Raw genomic sequence first — 20,191 nt, forward strand, 5'->3', positions numbered from 1 at the left:
GGTATTGTGTACAATAGTACTAGTTAAGTTAGCCTAACTAACTAACTAACTACAGCTGTCTGGGTAAAGATACAGAACACCTGCTGAATTAACACACCCAGGACTTAATTTATGTTAAAAGGGTTTCATAGAAGAGCGTTCAATCACCTAGCAGTTCCTGACCCCCGGAGTGTGTTGAGGTGTGTGTATATATAGTGTTCCCTGACTGGCTGACAGTGTCTTACAGTGTGTGTACACGATGCTATACACTCTGAATGTATCAAAATGATGACTACAGCCCTGCCAACACATCTGCTGTGCCTTGGAATAATAAAGAAAGTACAAAGCTAAAAACTCACTTTGGAGTCTTCATTTACAGTTTTTACAAACTATAAATGCTGTTGGGTTTTCAAGTATTATGTCCCGTTTTGAGAGCTAGTATCGTTTGTGACTGTGTGTGACTGTGTGTGTGTGTGTGTGTGTGTGTGTGTGTGTGTGAGAGAGAGAGAGATATCTGAAATGGGAAATGAGCACACACAGACACATCTACTGTACGTTTAAAACATTGCTATAATGTAAAGGCCTCAAAGCTGAAATAGATTCACATACTCCACATACAGATGCTTCCTTCATTAAGTCTTTTGCACTTCTTCTCCATGTAACTGAACAGTGATGGGTAAGAGGGGTCACGTTCCAAGCTGATTCAGGTGAGCTGTGCAGATCGATCATATAGACAGGATTTCCTGAGAGATTCAACATTTTCCCAGGTTTTGATCTGCAGAGAACACTACCTGGAAGGCAACTAATATTAAAAACAACCTTAAATCAACTCTTAACCTCAGCCGTTTTCTGACCAAAATACAATAGATGGTTTGGTATTACAAGCTTCACTGTGCAGTCATTCCTTGGGATTCCCTATTGCACAGAGCTGGAAAAGGCTTTCATGTATTTACATGCCAACTGTTAAGGCCACTGGTATCACAGAGTGAAAGAGTGAAAATGTGTGTGTGTGTGTGTGTGTGTGTCAATACCTGCATTATAAACCCTGCTGTAGACAGGCGTTGGCCACTTAGCATTAAAGGGCTAGTTAGTTAAGACATAATTCTCAGAAAATACACTTAAAAAAAATAAAAAAAAATAAAAAACATGTTTTAACTACTAGATTTAAAACTGTGAGGGAGTTGTGCTGGAATACAATGCGCTTCTGTGATAGAATACAAAAAATAGGCAGGTGAGGGACTCATTTCCCAAGACTTTGTGTGTGTGTGTTCTACTAAAATAATATTCCCATAAGGCAACTTTCAAGGTGTGTAAGAGAAACACTGTGGTACATTTACAACTGTCCGTCCAACAGAGGAATGGATGACCTTCCATACAACACTGTTCAAAACTGTGATAATCTGATTGTACTTGATCACTGCTGAATTATCATAAAGGCTACGTTCCCTTTACAGGACCAAAACACCTTAGAACATGTAATGCTATACACAATAAATATGACTGGAAGAATGCTTCCAGTACTTTCCAGAACACCAGTGGGAGCTGGTGAATACAAAAAACATGTTTAAGAATTGACACTGCGAGCGGTGTGTGTGTGTGTGTGGGGGGGGGGGGGGGTCGTGGCAGCATCCTTGACCCTTATTCGGCACGCTGGATAGTTGACCTTTGATCTCGTCAGAAAGTCCCTCCTCATGTTCGTACTTGGAACTTCCCCGCCTTCGTCACATATTTCACCCCTTTAAACGGCTTGTACTTCTCGCCGAACATGTCGAGCCGATTCACCTTCAACCCTGGCGGTGACAACATGCAGGGCAGAAGAATTTCAATCCACTCGGGAACATTTGGAATCTAATATCCCCACGACACCGTAGACTGGGGGGCTATGTTTTAAGTAAGACTTGGGTAATCTCATGCTATGCTAGTTTACTGCCTCAAGGGCCATAAAACCTCACTGCTGAGTGAGGGAGAGGAATGGGGTTTGAAGGCAGGAGAGGGGCTGAGAAGAATGGAGTGAATATTAATGCACAACCCGAAATCGGCACCTAAGCTCTGCTCACTAAGTGTGTACTTGTGGAGACCAGATCAGAGTGAATGAGACAGGTGAAAGCGATGCGTTGGCACTTTCAGGTGGCTAGGTTCTCCACCACACTGCTTACACCTGTCAGATCCACTCCCATCTCTACAAGTTTAGAAACGAGCTTGGGCGTGAATTTTAAAAAAGGGGCCTAAGTCTGGGGCTAAGTTCGGGGGGGGGGGGGGGGGGGGGGGCAGAGGTTACCTGAGATGGCCAGCTGCTGGATCTTGAGGTCGATGTTGAGGGAGGGGTTCTCCTCGGGCTTGGGGGCCCCCGACTGGAGACTCAGGCTGCCCCGGAGGTTAGGCAGCCTCTGAGGGTTCAGCTTCCCAATGTCCCACACCAACACCTACCACAACACACGCACAGACAGAGAGAGGGAGTGAGAGAGAGAGAGAGAGAAAGAAAGAGGGATAATCGAGGAGAGGACAGATAGATAAAGATAGGACGAGACAATATGCATAAATGAAGGAGGACAGAGAGACTAGGAGTGAAGATGGCTTTACAAGATAGTTCACCTTGTCGAGGCAGCCGGTTGACGGCTAAAATAGTCACCTTGGTAGTGAGGTCGTAGCTGTAGCTCCCCTGTGTGGCTGTGAGGTTGGCACTGAGCACAGCTTTGGGCATGTGGATGGTGACCATCACCCCCTCCACTGTCTTCCCCATGGTCTGTTTGGGGCCCACTGTCAGGTCCAGTCGACCACAGGATCCGGTCTCGAAAAAGTTGATGCTCTGCTTCACGTACACAGGGATGGCGACTAGACTGGAGGGGGGTGGATCTATTAGGTCTAACGTACCGCTGACATGGTAGGGTGAGGTTCAAGAGATGTGTTTGAGGATGTATAGTATATACTGTATAGGGAATGAGATTCATTCAATAAGTATTCACTTAAAGGTGCAGTAGGCGGTCTGTGTTTGAAAAATTGTTTTGAAAAATGCAACCGACAAAATTCACGCTCCTCCCTTCAGGCCTCCCTCCAAAGCCACTCCTCCGAACTGGGGGGAAACAAATGACGCTCGCTAGGCAGGTAGGTAGGTTGACAGGCAGGTATGCGATCCAATCATTTCAAGTTGGCACCTCGAAATGATTGGAGGCACTTAATACTTTACAATCCTGCGACTTCCACAGATTACAGATTTATTTAATTTTAGCGTCAGAGCACTTGATTTATTGATTGCTGTCGGGATGGAATGAGAATTGAAAAAATATATAACAAAAAGTGCCTCAGAGCGAAACTGCCTACTGCACCTATAATGGAAAGAAGCTGGGTAATGCAACATGAACATAGGACATGGTTATAGTTTTGGGGTTTGGAGATAAGAAAGTTAGCCTTGTCCTAGTCTCAACGCCAGACCCATGAGAGCTCTTTCGTTGATACAATACATAAGCTACGCTAACTACGTTACTGCATGCTGCAGATCTCTCTATCGGTCTGGGACACTTCATGCAAAAATCTGGTGTTCAAATCCTGGCAATTCATTAGTCCCCCATCCCTGCGACACCAATCAGTAACGACTTTCGCGATCAGGCGTTCCCACCCATAGACACGCCCTGCCCATCTAACCTGGGCTAGCGTCTCTCATTTGCTGCTACGACCTGTCACTCTTACAATTTTGACCCGTCGATACGCCCTCAGAACCCCAGCTTGGGCGGCGAAGTGGCACAGACTCTTATTATGTAGTATCAGAGCGCAGCGATTCAACGTAATATTTGAGTCTGGAGAGAGACTAGCCTTGTCTAAGCCACAATGAGAGAAAACACCACATCCCCTGTTTGAGTGCCATGGAACAACGTGACGATCCCCTAGAACAGGTGCTAGGAGACTGATGTTCAGGGTTGTGTGCTTACTTCTGAGCGCTGACGTGGTAGGTCATGAGCGTGAAGTTCCCGTCGGGGGGGATGAAGGAGAGGACGTGCTCGGAGTCCCAGCGTTTGAACCGCACACACGGGTGGAAACTCACGTCATCAAGGAGACGGGGGTTCTGCAACCACAAAACTCAACGAGTGTTATACTGGGGGCAAGACACACACACACATGCATATGCACACATTCATACACACACACAAAAACACACACAAACGGAGGAGGGTACACACCATGAATGAGAGCGTCAGGTCAGGCATCCCGGAGAGCTTCACACAGGCTTCGATCACACCCTGGATCTCTGCACACACTGTCACACCTGCACCACCACAAGATGATATCATAGAAAGACAATCTGTGAAGTCCACTGTTATAAACTCCTATCCAACCATTGAATATGCTGACATGGCTGTACCCGATTTGTCCAGGATGGCGTCGATCTCCTCCACCACGTCAAAGTAGGCCTCATTATTGGTATACTTCACTCCCGCCCGCCTCCAGGGGATGGTCGACAACTGACCCGTTGGCAACGTTTCACCAACATTACTGCTCCCTGGGAAACACGATGGATCATTCTCGGCTTTAGGAGATATTCCTCAGGTCAAGTCAAGTCAAATTTATTTGCATAGCACATATATACAGTCAGACAACTGAATGCAATTCAAAGTGCTCAGAGAGGCAGCGTAGTCGGCAGTCTTAGTAAGATAGGGGAACTAGGGATAGATGTGGGTAGGGGCTAAGTGCAGAGGTCAGAGGTTGACTTTCAGTGACTGTTGACTACAGGTACTGGAACGGAGCACAGCTTGTGTCGTCATTAAAAACGTACAGCTAGATAGGATATGACATCATAGGAAAGGAGAGGGTAGGCATGGAGAGAAGAGATGCGGGAGGCGGCATGTAGCTCGGGAGGTAGAGCAGCCGTCCGGGGATCGCAAGGTTCCCAGTTCGATTGTTCGATTGTTCCCAGCATTGTGCCGAAGTGTCCTTGAGCAAGACTCTGAACCCCAAAATCGCTCACGTGCGACACGATGGCGCAGTACCTAGTACTGTCGCCTCACAGCAAGAAGGTCTCTGGGCCTTTCTGTGCGGAGTTTGCATGTTCTCCCCGTGTTTGCAAGCATTTCCTCCCAAAGAACCCAATACAAAGAACAGATGCTCTACAGTCCCTGTCCAAGCCCTGGACTGAGCACTTGCAGGCGCCATGAACGATGGCTGCCCCTGGAGGAAGGACAGCTGGGATGGGATAAATGCACTGGACAATTCCCACCGGCAACACCTGAGAATTGCATTTGTGTGTGTGTTGTGTGCCATGTCGCCCTCTCACTACTGTATGTGTGAGAAATATGTCACTGTGTGGCCTAATAAAGACCCCCCTTGTAATTATAAAAATTCCTGGTTACCCGTGAGAGTATTGACCATCGATCGCAGGATGGTGGGCGGTCTGATCATCTCCTTGAGGACGTTGGACTCGGTTGCCAGGGGGAACCCGTTGTCAAGCATCTCCTCCAGCAGCTCGTAGACGATCACCACGTTGTCCTTGATGACCGTCTCCGAACACTCGCCAAAGTAGTCCTGAACACACCAGACTTTGGTCTACATGACAATCTAAGTAAAACTAGACTGACACAAACTTTACATAGCCTGACGGAAAGAGAGAGACAGCAGACAGAGAGAGATATCAGGAGAGAGAGAGAGAGATAAGGGGAGAGAAACAGTATGCTGCACTCAAAGAGATAAAGTTAAGCACCACCAACATCATTAACACCACGCTTAGGACCCAAGTCCCCCTAACATGCACCGCTGAGCTCCCACAGACCTGGACCATCTCCGCCACCCTGTGCAGAAACTCGATGACGAACAGTGGTGGGACCTCGGTCTGTACGACGGACAGGAAGAACAGCTTGTCCCTGTAGATGCTGATGAGGTAGTGGTGGGGGGTGCGCAGCACGGGGGGCACATCCTCTGGCTCCACAGCCTTCTCCCTGGCCTCGAAGAAGTAGTCGCACACTGAGCGGCTGATGACGCTCTTCCAGTGCTTCTCCAGGAAGATGTCCCCCGAAGGATTGATGAGGAACAGACTGTGGATCATCTCAGCTACACACAGAGATGAGGCATTGTGTGTGAAGTAGTGTGTGTGTGTGTTTGTGTGAAGTTGTGTGTGTGTGTGTGTGTGTGTGTGTGTGTGTGGGTGTGTGTGTGTGTGAAGTTGTGTGTGTGTGTGTGAGAGAGACAGAGAGAGAGAGAGACCACGTATGTGAGTGAGTTAATGAATGAGACGGAGAGAGAGGAGAGAGAGAAAGAATGCAGTGTACGAATGTTCTCGAGAAGTTGACAAGTCCTGCTTTGTCTGCATGTAGTTTTCAATTATGGCAGAGCTGGTCACTCATAGGTACGTAACAGCAGCTTCCTCTGCTGGTAAAGATGTACAAAACGCACAAACTTCGCATGAAGGCAAGCGAATCCACATTAACACTTTCCACGATAAGTTTCATTGGTTGCTACCCTATCAGATGTCGATCTACCGGAATAATCTTGTCTTGCAACTAGCCACTGACAATCCAAACTAAAGTTTGACAGCTGTTCTAGCAGGCTCGCCATCGCTGACTAGTCCTTACGTTACTCTTGTAAAAACATTGTAATCTCACAGCTCCCAAATGACCAGTAGGTCAGCCTGGTTCAATAAATGTACCCTATAACCAGTGTTATAGACTTACGTGTTCATAAGTATCAATTGATCATAAACATCTCTTCATTCTTTACCTGGTCGGACTCCAGTGATAGAGGCTGGAATGTTGCTGTGTGGCAAATATGGAAGGACTGCTGCCAGAGCAAGAGAGAAGCTTTCTAAAATGACGCCTGTTTTAAATATGCACCCTTCTATCATCAGAAAGCATCAACGTGTGTTGGAATAAATAATAATGTCAGCGTATTCTGTGCACACGCATGTGGGCGCAACGTTCAAAAAGCACATTACTTTTATCAACTTCTAACCAAAGGTCCTGTCTTTTTGCTCAGGCGGAAAGCGAGGGCAGCTGAATCTCGACTTCCCTCTGTGTGTAGTCCATTGATTCTCATAGCTGTGTTCCTCACGCTATCTACCTCTCAGATATCCCGGTTCTTCCTCAAGGTGATCACCGCATATTCCTAGAGAACCATGGCTTCTGGAGAACCCAAAGCGAAGAAACTCCGACTGTCTGGGAGGAAGGAGAAAGCAGAAGAGAAGAAGAGCCCAGAGAAAAAAAGTCCAATTAAACTCCGGTGAGTAGTGAGTTTGGTGCGTGTAGCTCTATGTTATTGCAGTTATTCTGACTTCGTATGCAGCTTTTAGAACGCATACGTGCTTTTAAAATCAATTACGAATTGATCAATCAATTGATCAATTCGTGTTACTTTTGACAGTATCGACCATGCATTTAAACAGTGACGTTAGTAGACTGACTGGGAGGGGGGGGGGCAGGCCAAGCTTCGATTTTGTCATTGTATGTGAACGTCGAGCCACTTCACTATCCACGTGTGTTTGGGCCAAAAAAGTGTTAGCTAGCTATCTGGGTTGAAATGGCTACTATGTGGAGGAGAGGTCGCAGTTTATTGTGTTGGTGTCACTATCCCACTATCCATGGCCATGTGTAAAGTCCGGCGTGGGAAGCCGGGGGGAGGTCCCCACGTGTCTTCTGCTATGTAACGTTAGCTAGCGGGGGTCTTGGATGCTTAAGAATGTTACTGCGTCGACCTCGGTCTGTTTGAGGCCGACCAAGGTTAAGAAACGTTGTTTTGGTTTGTTTGAAGCTCTCATGGTTGAGAAATACATCGTTGGATCTTAGGTAACATACTTTCAATGGCATCGTTAAGTCACAGGGGGTGCTGCTAAACAAGGAAAACACACCCACTACCCGCTGGAGCTCAGTTGGTAGAGCGGGTCGTTCAATGATCGAAGGGTCAGCGGTTCGAATCCCAGCTCCGACTGTCCACATGTCGAAGTGTCCTTGAGCAAGACACCTAACCCCAAATTGCTCCCCATGAGCAGGTTAGCACCTTGCATGGCAGCTACCGCCATTGGTGTGTGAATGTGTGTGTGAATGGGTGAATGAGAGGCCACTGTAAAGCGCTTTGAGTGCCGCTAAGGTGGAAAAGCGCTATATAAGTGCAGTCCATTTACCATTTACTTACTTTTTATCAGCCGCCCACGGCAAGGAAGATCCTACTAGTAAACAGATGTGTGCCCCTCGCCTGAACACACGATGCCTGAATTCAGACCCTGCTGTAAAACATTGCCACGTTTAATTGTCTATCATTCTTCCGGCTAGTGTATGATTCGCGGCTGTAACGCCTTCCGCGGGGACAGCGGGTTATGCATTTGCAATCCGGACGTCTCAGTGCCCAAGGCAAGCAAGTGGAACAGTACTCGATTGTATTCGAAAATGCCATAAGAATGAGTTCCCTGTGACCAAAACAGTGAAGGCAACCATTCACAGGCGCAGGCATGAGCCCTTCCCAGAGCCCACACGACCAATCAGCTCAGGCCAAGAGGAGGGTCCCCTGTTGCAGGCGAAAATCGATTCAGGAGCATGCAGAGCTGATATTGGGAGTTTTAGGACGTAGAGTCCTTTTTGGGCTTATCTGAGGAGGTCACCAGGTCCGCTTCTGACTGGCTGCTGCCGAGAGAGAAGAGACACCATGCCTGCTGCAAGGTAGGCACACTGACCTGGACGAGGGACGGGGTTTATTTAACATGATTGCTTTTGTAGTCGTATGGAGAGAACATACGTGAAGAATGATTTAGGATGTGTGTAGGCATTGATAAATATGAACGGCGGGGCATCAAACCTTATGTGACTAATTCATCTGACTTGAAACAGCAGTCTGTATCAACACGACTCTCTAAGCAAGGGGACAATATTCACTTGAATAATTAGAAGTGTCCACTAGGTTTGATGTTATATGTTTCTCTGGACTTGGTTTGGCTGCAGCTCGTCTGTCTTTCACTGTCTGTAAACGATTTGAATCCACATCCACGTATTGTTGTCCAGACTGGATGATCCAGTCCTGTTCCTGGTGGAGAATGCAGCTGGCTGGGTTTGTGGTAACTCTTCACAAGGCTGTTGCGTACATACACCCTTTTTGTTTGTCCAGAGTGTAGATTTGTAGCACATGGATGTTTACTCAAAAGAGAGAGAGAGACGCACCTGTAGTCGACAGTCAAGACCATCAGGGCTTTTCTCAGAGACCCCTGTACCCGACGCTGACCAGGGGTGTGATGGACCGGCAGAGAGAGAGAGAGAGACACTCACTGAAACAAACAGATCCAGCTGTGTTTCTCTTTAGTGTTGAATATTAAACTATGTGTGTGTGTGTGTGTTAAAGTATTGCTACAATGATGTTCACATGGACTCTGACACTGTCGCCATCTTAAATGACTGTGACTAGTGGTTCCCTAATGGCACGACATGCACTCGTGTGCACACACACACACACGCACACACACACACACACACACACACAGTGCCGTGATCAAAATAATACTATCTGCCTGTACAGCTGTGGTGGGTGTGTGTCTGTGTAAACTAAAGTTAAATTTAGATTGGATGCTCCATTGACTGGTTTGGCTGAAATGTGTGTTTGCGGTGAAGCTAGTTATCTTTCCACACAGAGCTGCTCTGAGTTGGTTCTCTACTTCCATTGGTTCACAGGGGGGGAGGCTAGGGGCTGGGTTTATTTCGAAACATTTTTGGAGGGCTAACGACTGAAGTACCGCTACAAAATGTATGCTCTGCTGTCAGTTGTTCCCCAGGACATGTCACACACTGGTCACTGCTTGGTCACTCAGTCATAATTGTCCTGATGTTGCGGGTTAGGGTTAGGTTTGCAGTGAATGAGGCAATAGGAAATGTGTGACTGAACCTGTGTTCATCCTGTCTTCAGTTTGTAGGTGAATTAGAATTTTTTTTTATGAATGTGTTCCCTTTCATATCACTGCCCTACAAAATAGCCCATAGCTTTTCTTAGTCGAGTCACAAGTGACCACGGAAAGAAAGTCTTACATAATCTGGTGTGTGTGGTGCAGACTCATTTCAATATCCCAAAATGAAACTTAAATCATTGGTCTCACCGTTTTATATTTTATTGTTGTATTGAGCATGTGCACTCAGTTTGTTGTGTGGTTTGTAATGTGTCTATATCTGTGTGTTTCAGCATTAACTCCCAGTATGTTGTGTGGCTTCTAATGTGTCTGTGTTGTGTGGTTTCAAATGGTCCATATCTGTGTGTGTGTTTCAGAGTTAACTCCCTGTTTGGCATGGGCAACCCGCTGCTGGACATCTGTGCTGTGGTGGACAAGGACTTCCTGGATAAGTGAGTCACATGACCGCGGGGAATGGACGCTCAGCCAATCATAGCAGGGGGAAATGTCTGACTCGTAGCTCACCTGGAGAGTAGGTTTTTGAAACCGAGTAGGACAGAGGGAAAGACTGGGTCATTCTGGGTCAACGCCTTCTCTCTTTTCTTTTGGAGAGATGGGCAGGTGCTCCACAGCTACTCATCTGGTCTCTCCCTCCCTCCCTCGTCTTTCTTTCTTTCTCTCAACCCACATAAATACCAAAGTGAGAGAGTTTGGCTCCATTAATACCCTAGCTGCTGCTATGTAGGAGTCGTCTTAGAACCTGTGATCCCAACATCACATGCTACCTCAGCCCGAGAGCCCACTCAGATTGTGTGTATGTTCTGGGTTTGTGTGAAAAGCTGTCAAGAGTTCTCAACGGGTAGCGAAAAATGCACACACATCCAAGAGTGAAAAGTGACAGGTGCTTGACGAAAAAATATATAACTGAAGAAAGAAGAGGGGTCTGCACACTGTTTCAATAGCTCCCAAAGTGATTTAATAAAGCACAACGGTTGACGTGGCATGTTTGGTGTTGCACCTGAAGAAGATCGAAATGTTGTGCTTCATAAAATCACTTTGGGAGCTATTGAAACAGTGTGCAGACCTCTCTTCCTTCTTCAAGAATTCTCAACAGGCCTGAAAATTCAAACCTGAACCAACACGAGTGAGTTGAAGCCTGAGCCCGGCTCGCCTGAGATCATCATCAAAGTAAAATCCCATGGAAAGAAATACGAACTTGGCACCTTGAGCACTGAAGCAGGCTAGTAGTCAGCGAGAGACCATTTTCTCTGACCAATCAGCGTTCTGCAGTGTTAACACAACCTCGCTACAGCTTGCTTGGTACCTCGACGGAGCAAGTCCGAAAAAAGTAACGTTTCACGCCTTTTACGCAGTGGAAATGCGACTTGCAAAAAAGCAAGTCGAGTAATAACTAAATAAGTAGGTACTTTTTTGTGCGGTCAAAATGGGCCATTGGAGAGGACTGGCCTGGGACTGCTGGAGAGGACTGGTCTTGGGACTGCGGTGAGACCAGGGCAAGAGTCCAGTCTCTCTCTCAGGCCTCTTGCGTAAGCGTCTGGATTAGAGCTGGACTAAACCGCCTGGATATCGGACTAATACAAGACTTAACTCAGAGTCTGAGCTGCTTGGTCTTTCAAAGAAACCACAACATTGAACAACTTTTAGCAGTCAGCTGAGAAACGGTTTATGAATGGGGTAGTATATAAGTAGATAAAAGGAGTAGGTGTGTGTGTGTCTGTGAAAGACAGAGAGAGAGAGGATGGAGGGGCTAATATTCTCTTCATCATTGAGGAGCTTTAAGCTGTAGGTCAGAGGAGATTTCTGTGCCTTTGTTGATGGGACAGAAGCAGGGATTACACTAACCCTCTCTCTTTCTCGCCCCCCCCCCTCTCTCTATCTCTCCCCCTCCATTTCTCCATCAGGTACGGACTGAAGGCCAATGATCAGATCCTGGCAGAGGACAAACACAAAGCACTGTGGGTATACCCTCCCCTCTCTCTCATCTTAGGGGCACACACATTTTGAATAACAATGTTTCATACAATGTCTTTGCAGACTTCTGTTTGCTGTTGTTTCCACATGGGCTCCATATGAGCTCCATATGAGCCAACACACTCCTACACTCCAGCCCACTTCTAGACCAACAAGAGTTCAGGGTCTTTCCTGAGGGAGACGCATGTTTCAGAGTTCACACTGAGCTGGCTCCCTCTGCTCTGGACTAGGCTGGATGTAGCAGGAGTGTTCTTGAACTCACCAGCACAGCTAACCTCTGTGCTCCCAGCTAGCCAATGAGAGCGCAGGAGGCTCAACACAGAGAGCCCGCCTCAGCTAATAGCAAAGCAGGAGGCTTCGCCTCCCATCTGATCTGAGAAGAGCCGTTTGATGCGGAAAGCAAACATTTGACCAAAGAGGAGATAAGCGAGTGCGTGTGTGAGTGTGTGTGCCTGCGTTTCCTCAGAGTATAACTTATTGTCGGTAGCAGTAGACAGACAGATGAGGAGGGTTGGATGTAGTAGCATTATGAAGACAAACTACAGCCAGGCCTTTCTCAGATTCATATTCAGAAAGCTCTTAGTGTAGCCTAGCCCAGCCCTGCCCAGCTCCGTCTCAGTGACTGTGTGTGATTGGTGCTCTGAGGGGAGGGTGCCGATATAAGGGGCTGGTGACTCGACCCTTTTTCATGACTTCTTACCTCAGCAAAAATGTTATGTTGTGAAATGAATCATCTTTACCAAATAAGGAGTAGAGCGTTGCTCAAGGGCTGGATGTTCTGTAGGCTGGCCCTATTGAAGCTATTCCTTCTACCATCCCTCGGTTCTGACTGGAAAAGTTTAAAAAAAAAAAAAAAAGTTCTCTATCCGATCGCTCAGTAGCTCGGAGAGGAAGCGAAGGAAGGAAGGAAGGGCGCATGCATTTAAGAAGAGTCCGGAAAATTTGGGCCTAATAACACAATAGAACTACTAGACACAAAATCGTGCACACACATTGGCGGAATAAATTCAACCAACAACTTTCATCACAGCAAAACTGGAGATGATGATGCTTGAGAACAGATAGTAAATAGTGCATGTAATATTGAAATAAGTGGCCTACAGCACAACCAAATATAAGACAATTGCATTTATGAACAAGTGAATTAAACCATTGATTGCAAAATGTGACAGAAGCCACCATTGTTGTTTTCGAACGAACAGTCGCTTCTTGCTGTCACAGCTGAACCACGCCCGTTAGCTGCCAGTAGTTCTTCATATTCCGGCCCAGCCTGAAGCCTGGCCAGACTGATCTGTGTTGAGAAACAGAATGCGAGCTTGAGAGATCAGGATGGCCTCACAAGGCTACATCTGATTAGCTAGTCCTGTATGTTTAATTGGCTCAGCTAAGGGGGTGTTGCCCCCTACTGGACAGGACAAATATGCAGGATTTGGTTCACACACAATAATCCTAGCTCTTAATGAAGCAGTGGTATTAATGTGCAAAGAGTTTCACTGTCCCTGGTAGTCCTGCACAGGGCAGCTCTAAACTCAAAATCTAAAATCTGGTTACAATTTTTTGATTCCCAACATGCAACATGTGAACGTCCTCCCTCACCATCTCTCTCACTGTCTCCCTCTCTCTCTCTCGCTCTCTCACAAACACTTTATCCCTCCTTCTCTCACTGTGTGTGTCTGCAGGTTTGAGGAGATAGTGAAGAAGTTTAAAGTGGAGTATCATGCTGGAGGATCCACTCAGAACTCTATCAAGATTGCACAGGTCCGTCCCACTGTTACCATCCCACTGCCCAAATTCCATCAATGTGGGCCTCCCCTCTGCAAACAGTGACACACCTGCGACCCCAACCCCTCAAATTTGTCCAACACACAAAACTTACTACCCGAACACAACACTTACTACCCGAACACAACACTTACTACCCGAACACACAACACTTACTACCCGAACACACAACACTTACTACCCGAACACACAACACTTACTACCCGAACACACAACACTTACTACCCGAACACACAACACTTACTACCCGAACACACAACACTTACTACCCGAACATACAACACTTACTACCCGAACACACAACACTTACTACCCGAACACACAACACTTACTACCCGAACACACAACACTTACTACCCGAACACACAACACTTACTACCCGAACACACAACACTTACTACTCGAACATACAACACTTACTACTCGAACACACAACACTTACTACCCGAATTAACGCGCAAAATCCACTTCCGCATTAGGAGATCACTCCCACTAGTCATCGGTAACTGTTTTGTCTCAATGGTGGGTGTATCACACTCAAGCGTAGGTTTGACAACTTTCTCAGCAAGATGCTGAGAAGACACAGGAAACAACGGTCTTATCAGACAACCCAGTACTGAACATAGTTCCACTACTACACCCCTTCTACAAGCCTGAACTTGTGTGACCGCACAAACAGGAAATACACCAGGGTAATTCTGAGCCAACACATCCGACAGCAGAATTTCTGCACATTCAAGTACTTCCAAAACTGGTAATACCTTGCCACCAGCAATGTCATTTCCCAGAATAAATGACACATTTTACAGGTGGAGTCAGACAGACACCCATGTTAAATACTCCACTGACCAAGCTGACCAAGCTAAGTGTATCTCGTGACCTTGTGCCAACACACCAGACTCAGAGTTGTTGACCGGGGGGGGGGGGGGCAGTCACACTTGCCATTTGAGGCACCATTGTCATTGTATTCAACGTCTGCACTAAGCCAAGTCTCGCGATACTAGACGATCGGAGATCTCCGTCTTCCGAAAGTCTGGGGATTTCTTCGTTGAAATAGTCACTAGAACGCTGGTGAGAACGGCCGGTAACAAGACGTCTTTTTTTTTTTTTTTTAACTCTCAAATTGTTTCCAGCCACTTAAAGCGACGGAATCTGAATGAAAGTCTTCAGTCTCAAGTTGAGCAAAGGGTTTAGAGACTGACTCGTGAGTCTAAACTAAACCAACCTCTTTTGGCTGAGTAACGGGCTGGGACTGCTTGCGCAAAACAGACACACGACACCACCCAGACGCACAAGTGTAGGGATGTCATTTAACACCCACGCACGCACACACACATACACTCACACCTACCTATGTGCCTACTTAACATCTTACATCTCACCACGTAATATGTCAGGCCAGTCCTTGTGTGAATGCTGACCCTCTCTGTTGTCGTCCTCTAGTGGATGATCCAGAAGCCTCACAAGGTGTGTACGTTCTTCGGCTGCATTGGGAAGGATCGCTTCGGGGAGATCCTGAAGGAGAAGGCAGAGGAGACGCACGTCGAGGCCCACTACTACGAGCAAGATGAGGAGCCCACCGGGACCTGCGCCGCCTGTATCACCGGGAACAACAGGTACATAAACGTACGCACACACACACACACACACACACACACACACACACTCTGTCCCTGAGAGGAGCAGGCTGCCTCCAGTCCAGTCCTTACCCTAATCTCATATCCATTGTCTTTCTCTCTCTCTTTCCATCCCCCTGTTCTCGCTCTCCCCCTGCATCTCTCTCAGGTCTCTGGTTGCTAACCTGGCTGCTGCCAACTGCTACAAGAAGGACAAACATCTGGACCTGGAGGAGAACTGGAAGCTGGTGGAGAAGGCCAAAGTTTACTACATCGCTGTGAGTCACTAGACCACACTACTCTGTGTGCATTATCTTGTGATATTATAGTCTTGTGTGTAACTATAACAGGTTATGCTATGACAGTTCATAATAGGCTATGTAGTTCCATGAGCGGTTCTAAAAAGGTGTGTAGTGCTGTTATGTTCTAAGTAAGGGATAATACAAAACAAGGTGTGCTGTTATTAAATATAACGCACGCCGGGGAGGATAATAACCCCAAGAGGCAAAGTGTATTATTTTTTGATAACGGCACACTTCGGAGTGTATTATCCCGCTTAAACCATGGCCACTTACCAAAGACAAAATGTACCATTTAGTCATATTTTCTACATTAAAATATAAAAAATCTGTTATTTGTGCTTTGCTCACTGCTGGACCAGCTGACTCTCGGCAGAGCTGACCAGACGGGCTCAGGACATTTTTGCGGCATGTAATTAGAACCTGACCACATATTGGGAATCTACTTGGTTACTTTCTCGCCTGAAGAAAATGTAATTAAGTGACATTTACAGTCGTAGGGCCAAGATTAAAACGCTGTTTCATTGTAATGCTGAGATGTGAAACGAGCACATTCATTTGCCGTGCATTTTTTCTAGAAATAATGCACACCTCTACAGCCAATCAGAATTGAGTATTCACCCAGGCCATGGTATAACACACTATAACTGCTAGCTATTTAGGCATTATGACAGGTTATACCAGGCTACGTAACGCTGTGAGAGGCTGTAACCACGTAGAGCTATGAGAGGTTATAACCACATGGTCTGCTCCCAGGGGTTCTTCCTGACGGTGTCTCTGGAGTCCATCCTGAAGGTGGCCAAGCACGCGTCGGAAAACAACAAGCTGTTCACTCTCAACCTGTCCGCTCCCTTCATCAGCCAGTTCTTCAAAGACGCTCTCATGGAGGTCATGCCGTACGTGGACGTGCTCTTCGGCAACGAGACGGTGAGGGAGGCTGGACACACACACACACACACATATGCAGTATAATTCTCCACCACTGCGCAGCATCTCTTGGATGGGAAAAATAGGTTTTCTCATGACTGGTTTGTGTTTGTCAGGAGGCAGCCACGTTCGCCAAAGAGCAGGGCTTTGAGGTGAGCAAACCGGCAAGCTGTCACACACACAATCACATCACATCCATTAGAAATGTATCAGTCTGGGTTATATCAGAGTCACGGGGTTAACTCACATTGTGTGTGTGTGTAGACCAAGGACATCGAGGAGATCGCTGAGAAGGCCCAGGCGCTTCCCAAAGACAACAAGAAGAGACAGAGGGTCGTGGTCTTCACTCAGGGCAAGGACAGAACTATCATGGCTAAAGGTAAACACACACATGCTCGCTTGCTCACACACGCACACACACACACACATGCACATGCATACACACACAAAAATGAGAGAGAAGCAGCTACTTGAGTTCTGTGTGTGTCTCTTTGTGTAGGTGACAAGGTGGACAGTTTCCCCGTGGTGGAGATTGACCAGAAGGACATTGTGGATACGAATGGAGCTGGAGACGCCTTCGTAGGAGGTAACGTGTGTGTCTGTGTCTATGTCTCAGATAGGTGTGTGTGTGTGCGTGCGTGTGTGTGACGGCTCTATCTGTCCTGCAGGTTTCCTGTCTGAGCTGGTTCAGGAGAAGGTGCTGGAGCAGTGTGTGAAAGCGGGACACTATGCGGCCAACGTTGTCATCAGACGAGCTGGTTGCACCTTCCCTGAGAAACCTGACTTCCACTGAGCATCCCCAACCACCCCCCCTCCCCACCTTCTCTTTCCTTTAAACCCTCACCTGACCTACTCACCCAGAGTCCTACACCCTCATATCTAACCTCGCGTACTCCAGCCCTCCCTCCAACCTTCTTTCTCTCTTCTAATTAGAAGCCTGTAAGCTAAACAAATCAGCCTGTGCATTTTTAACCAACTATCCCTCCATCTTTCTATCCATCCATCCGTCCATTCATCTATCCAACCCCCCATGTGGCAGCCTGCGTTATGACATGTATAGTGTTTCCTGTTCCTTCCACTGGGGCGTGGGGGCTGAGAGCTGCTCAGCATAGTCCTGCATAAGAACTGTTAATGTCATGTGACATTCGGTGCTAATGTGCTGTGTAATTTGCCTCTGTTAAGTAACACAACGTGTCTCTGAAACTGCCATTAAAGCTGGTCCACTGTCCCAATACACACACACACACACACACACACACACACACACACACAGAGTCCGCTCTGGTCTTCCCCCTGGAGGCCATGCTAAAGCAGGACACTGACCTCAGGATGGGGAATATTTCAACAGAAGCTGTAGCCAAGATAACAGTGCACTATTCAAGGAGATTTAAGGATACTGCATTGGGTTGTGGTACTATTTATGATTAATATGTTTTTTTTGATTGATTATATTGATTATAATTGAATAATTCTTAAGCCCTGAGGTGCTTAACAGGCCAGTGTTGTTGTGAAACCAAATAGAGTCCTTAGAAGTGCCCACTTTCTAAACGTCAAGGCCTCTGCACACTATTGTCCCGAGGCTTGTTGCATGTACGTTTTCATAATACAGTTTAATCAGAATGGCGATGTCAGTTAGCCTGGCTTCGCCACATGCAATTCACAAGAATGCAATAGGGTCTGGAAACTCAGTTCATTTTTAAATTCCAAGGGGCATTATCAACGGCCTCAGACCAAAATGCCTCTGGATGCAGTTGGATAGACCTACAACCAATCAGAGCAACGAAACGTGGGTTAGTTATCCTATCAGGTGGGTACAATCATGTATCAACCCCGGTTATTAGATAAACTGTTGTGATTGGCCTGACCAATATCTGGTCGGGTGGAAATCAGTTTGAACGGCTGCGTTACCAGACTGATATGTGGAGTGAAACATAATGTGAGTTCATGTGATTAGGCCGGCGACGCCAGGCTAGATGTTGGTGCCCTTACAAGCTCATCAGCACTACCAAAATGTTGTTTTAGGGCACTTTATTTTTGATTCTCTTATACAGTAACTGTTGAAGCAGAACAATTTCAAACCTGGCAGGCCTACCTGTATGTGTGCCTTTTGTCCACAATTATCTGCTCCAGGACAGTTGGGCCTAGTTAAAGGTTGGTTATAAGAATGGTTATAAGAATAATTCTTTTGTCGTTACCTTAGAATGAGCCCTTTATATCTGCATAGGGAGTGGGTCCTTCTACCGAGGCCATCATGTTGCACCATGTATTCAGGTGGTTGCAATCTGCAACCACTTTATGCCGCCAAAAATCACACACCACCTTTAATGGGGACCATGTGTAGGCTAGATGGGGCCTGATCTGTGTTGGGGAAACCTTATCTAAATGTTTTATTTCCTGATTCTGGGAGGTGTGTCGGGGCCTGTAGGATGTCTCCTCTCCCCTCTTCTTGTGTCTTGTCGGTGGTCATGTAGGAGAACTGCATGCTGGACCATGTCGACCTGTGCGATGCCTCAAACTTAAATAAAATAAATTACAATTGATCTTGATTAAGCCGAGTGTCTTTAGCTTTCTGTGTACAGTTCACCAACATTGGCCCTGTTCACAACTGGCAAACAATAATTGTTAGAGCCATACTTGGATATTTCTTCCTTCAATGTAAAGGAACAGCTTTGCGTTCTATGGGTTCTTTGCCCTGGAATATGCAATTTTATTTGTGGGCTTTTTTGAACACAGTTATGTTTTTAACACTGACAGAAACCCCCTCCATAAAATCCCCAAGTGGTTTAGATAACTAAATTATGTCTTCTGCATTTTCAAAGGGACCAACAATGAGTTGGAGGATTTTGCTAATCTCCTGAATGGTATGAATACTGACCTTAAATTGTCAGTTGAATATGATTATAAACGTGTCTTTTTGGATATGTGGATTGAACTAGGCAATGGCAGCCTCATCACCACCCTATAACAAAAGGAAACAGATAGGAATACACTCCTAGCCAGCAGTGCCCACCCCAGAGCTCCTAACATGGTTTACCCAAGAGTCAGTTCATAGGCTCAAACGCCTACATCAATTCATTGATAACGCTGCTGCAATGATTTTTTTTAATTTAATGAGTACCAGAAAAGATTAATACATTTCCATGAATGTATAAAATACAACAATCTGTTGTAAAGAGAAATCAATCACACTGTAACAAAAAGGTATTTTGTTTTTATCTTGCTAGCTAAGTAGCTTGGATCAAGTGCTCGGCTCCCATGCAGAAGATCATGGGTTCGATTCCAGGTTGAGCACGAACCTGTTTGATTTTTAACTTTAGCGATCTTTTTTCCTCTCCTCTCTGACCCCTTTTTTCAGACAGACCATCCCATGGGAACAAACCATTCTTTTTATTTTTAAGTAAGGTTGATTGCAGAAACTGGGTGACCAATTAAGTGACCAATTACAAGTCCCATTGATATACTAGACTTGTGCTTACTGTTTTGTTTCTCTGTGTATGCAACTGTTTTGTTTTCTCCTCCTGTTCTCGGTCCCACTCCCAGATTCCTGAGTGGATCCAGTTATAATGAATATAATTCAAAGCATTTTAATAAACATGAGAATTGTGATTTGTCATTTGTGTTTGTCACTGAATGTTATAGAAGCTATGTAAAAATGTGGTTACCTGGTGGTGCTGTCAGTTATTGAATTTATGTGCAGTAATTGAACATTTGAAATACACCTGTTTTGAAATTATACCTACAGTAGGCTATAGGTGTCTCAG

At 46.2% G+C, this 20,191-nt stretch overlaps 2 protein-coding genes across 3 annotated transcripts; one reads left to right on the top strand and one right to left on the bottom strand.

Moving 5' to 3' along the window:
* Window positions 1–760: 760 nt before the first annotated feature.
* Window positions 761–6,677, bottom strand: ap3m1 (adaptor related protein complex 3 subunit mu 1). Of its 2 annotated transcripts, XM_084458587.1 has the most exons (9): window positions 6,633–6,677; window positions 5,735–6,012; window positions 5,319–5,490; window positions 4,334–4,471; window positions 4,152–4,237; window positions 3,903–4,036; window positions 2,609–2,816; window positions 2,258–2,402; window positions 761–1,769 (listed from the first exon to the last, which is right to left on the bottom strand). In XM_084458587.1, exons 2-9 carry the CDS (start codon window positions 6,005–6,007, stop codon window positions 1,669–1,671), a joined length of 1,257 nt encoding a protein of 418 aa, XP_084314713.1. In that variant the 5' UTR covers window positions 6,008–6,012; window positions 6,633–6,677; the 3' UTR covers window positions 761–1,668. The 2 variants fall into 2 exon arrangements, with proteins under 2 accessions (XP_084314713.1, XP_084314714.1); XM_084458588.1 differs by lacking the exon at window positions 6,633–6,677 and having other exon boundaries at window positions 5,735–6,016.
* Window positions 6,678–8,490: 1,813 nt separating this feature from the next.
* Window positions 8,491–20,043, top strand: adka (adenosine kinase a). The gene is made up of 11 exons (XM_084458670.1): window positions 8,491–8,606; window positions 10,192–10,266; window positions 11,737–11,790; window positions 13,486–13,564; window positions 15,032–15,204; window positions 15,374–15,482; window positions 16,260–16,430; window positions 16,547–16,582; window positions 16,695–16,809; window positions 16,930–17,016; window positions 17,099–20,043. Exons 1-11 carry the CDS (start codon window positions 8,593–8,595, stop codon window positions 17,221–17,223), a joined length of 1,038 nt encoding a protein of 345 aa, XP_084314796.1. The 5' UTR covers window positions 8,491–8,592; the 3' UTR covers window positions 17,224–20,043.
* The last annotated feature ends 148 nt before the right edge of the window (window positions 20,044–20,191 follow it).

The sequence above is a fragment of the Borostomias antarcticus genome (genome assembly GCF_949987555.1).
Source record: "Borostomias antarcticus genome assembly, chromosome: 25".
Classification (NCBI taxonomy): Eukaryota; Metazoa; Chordata; class Actinopteri; order Stomiiformes; family Stomiidae; genus Borostomias; species Borostomias antarcticus.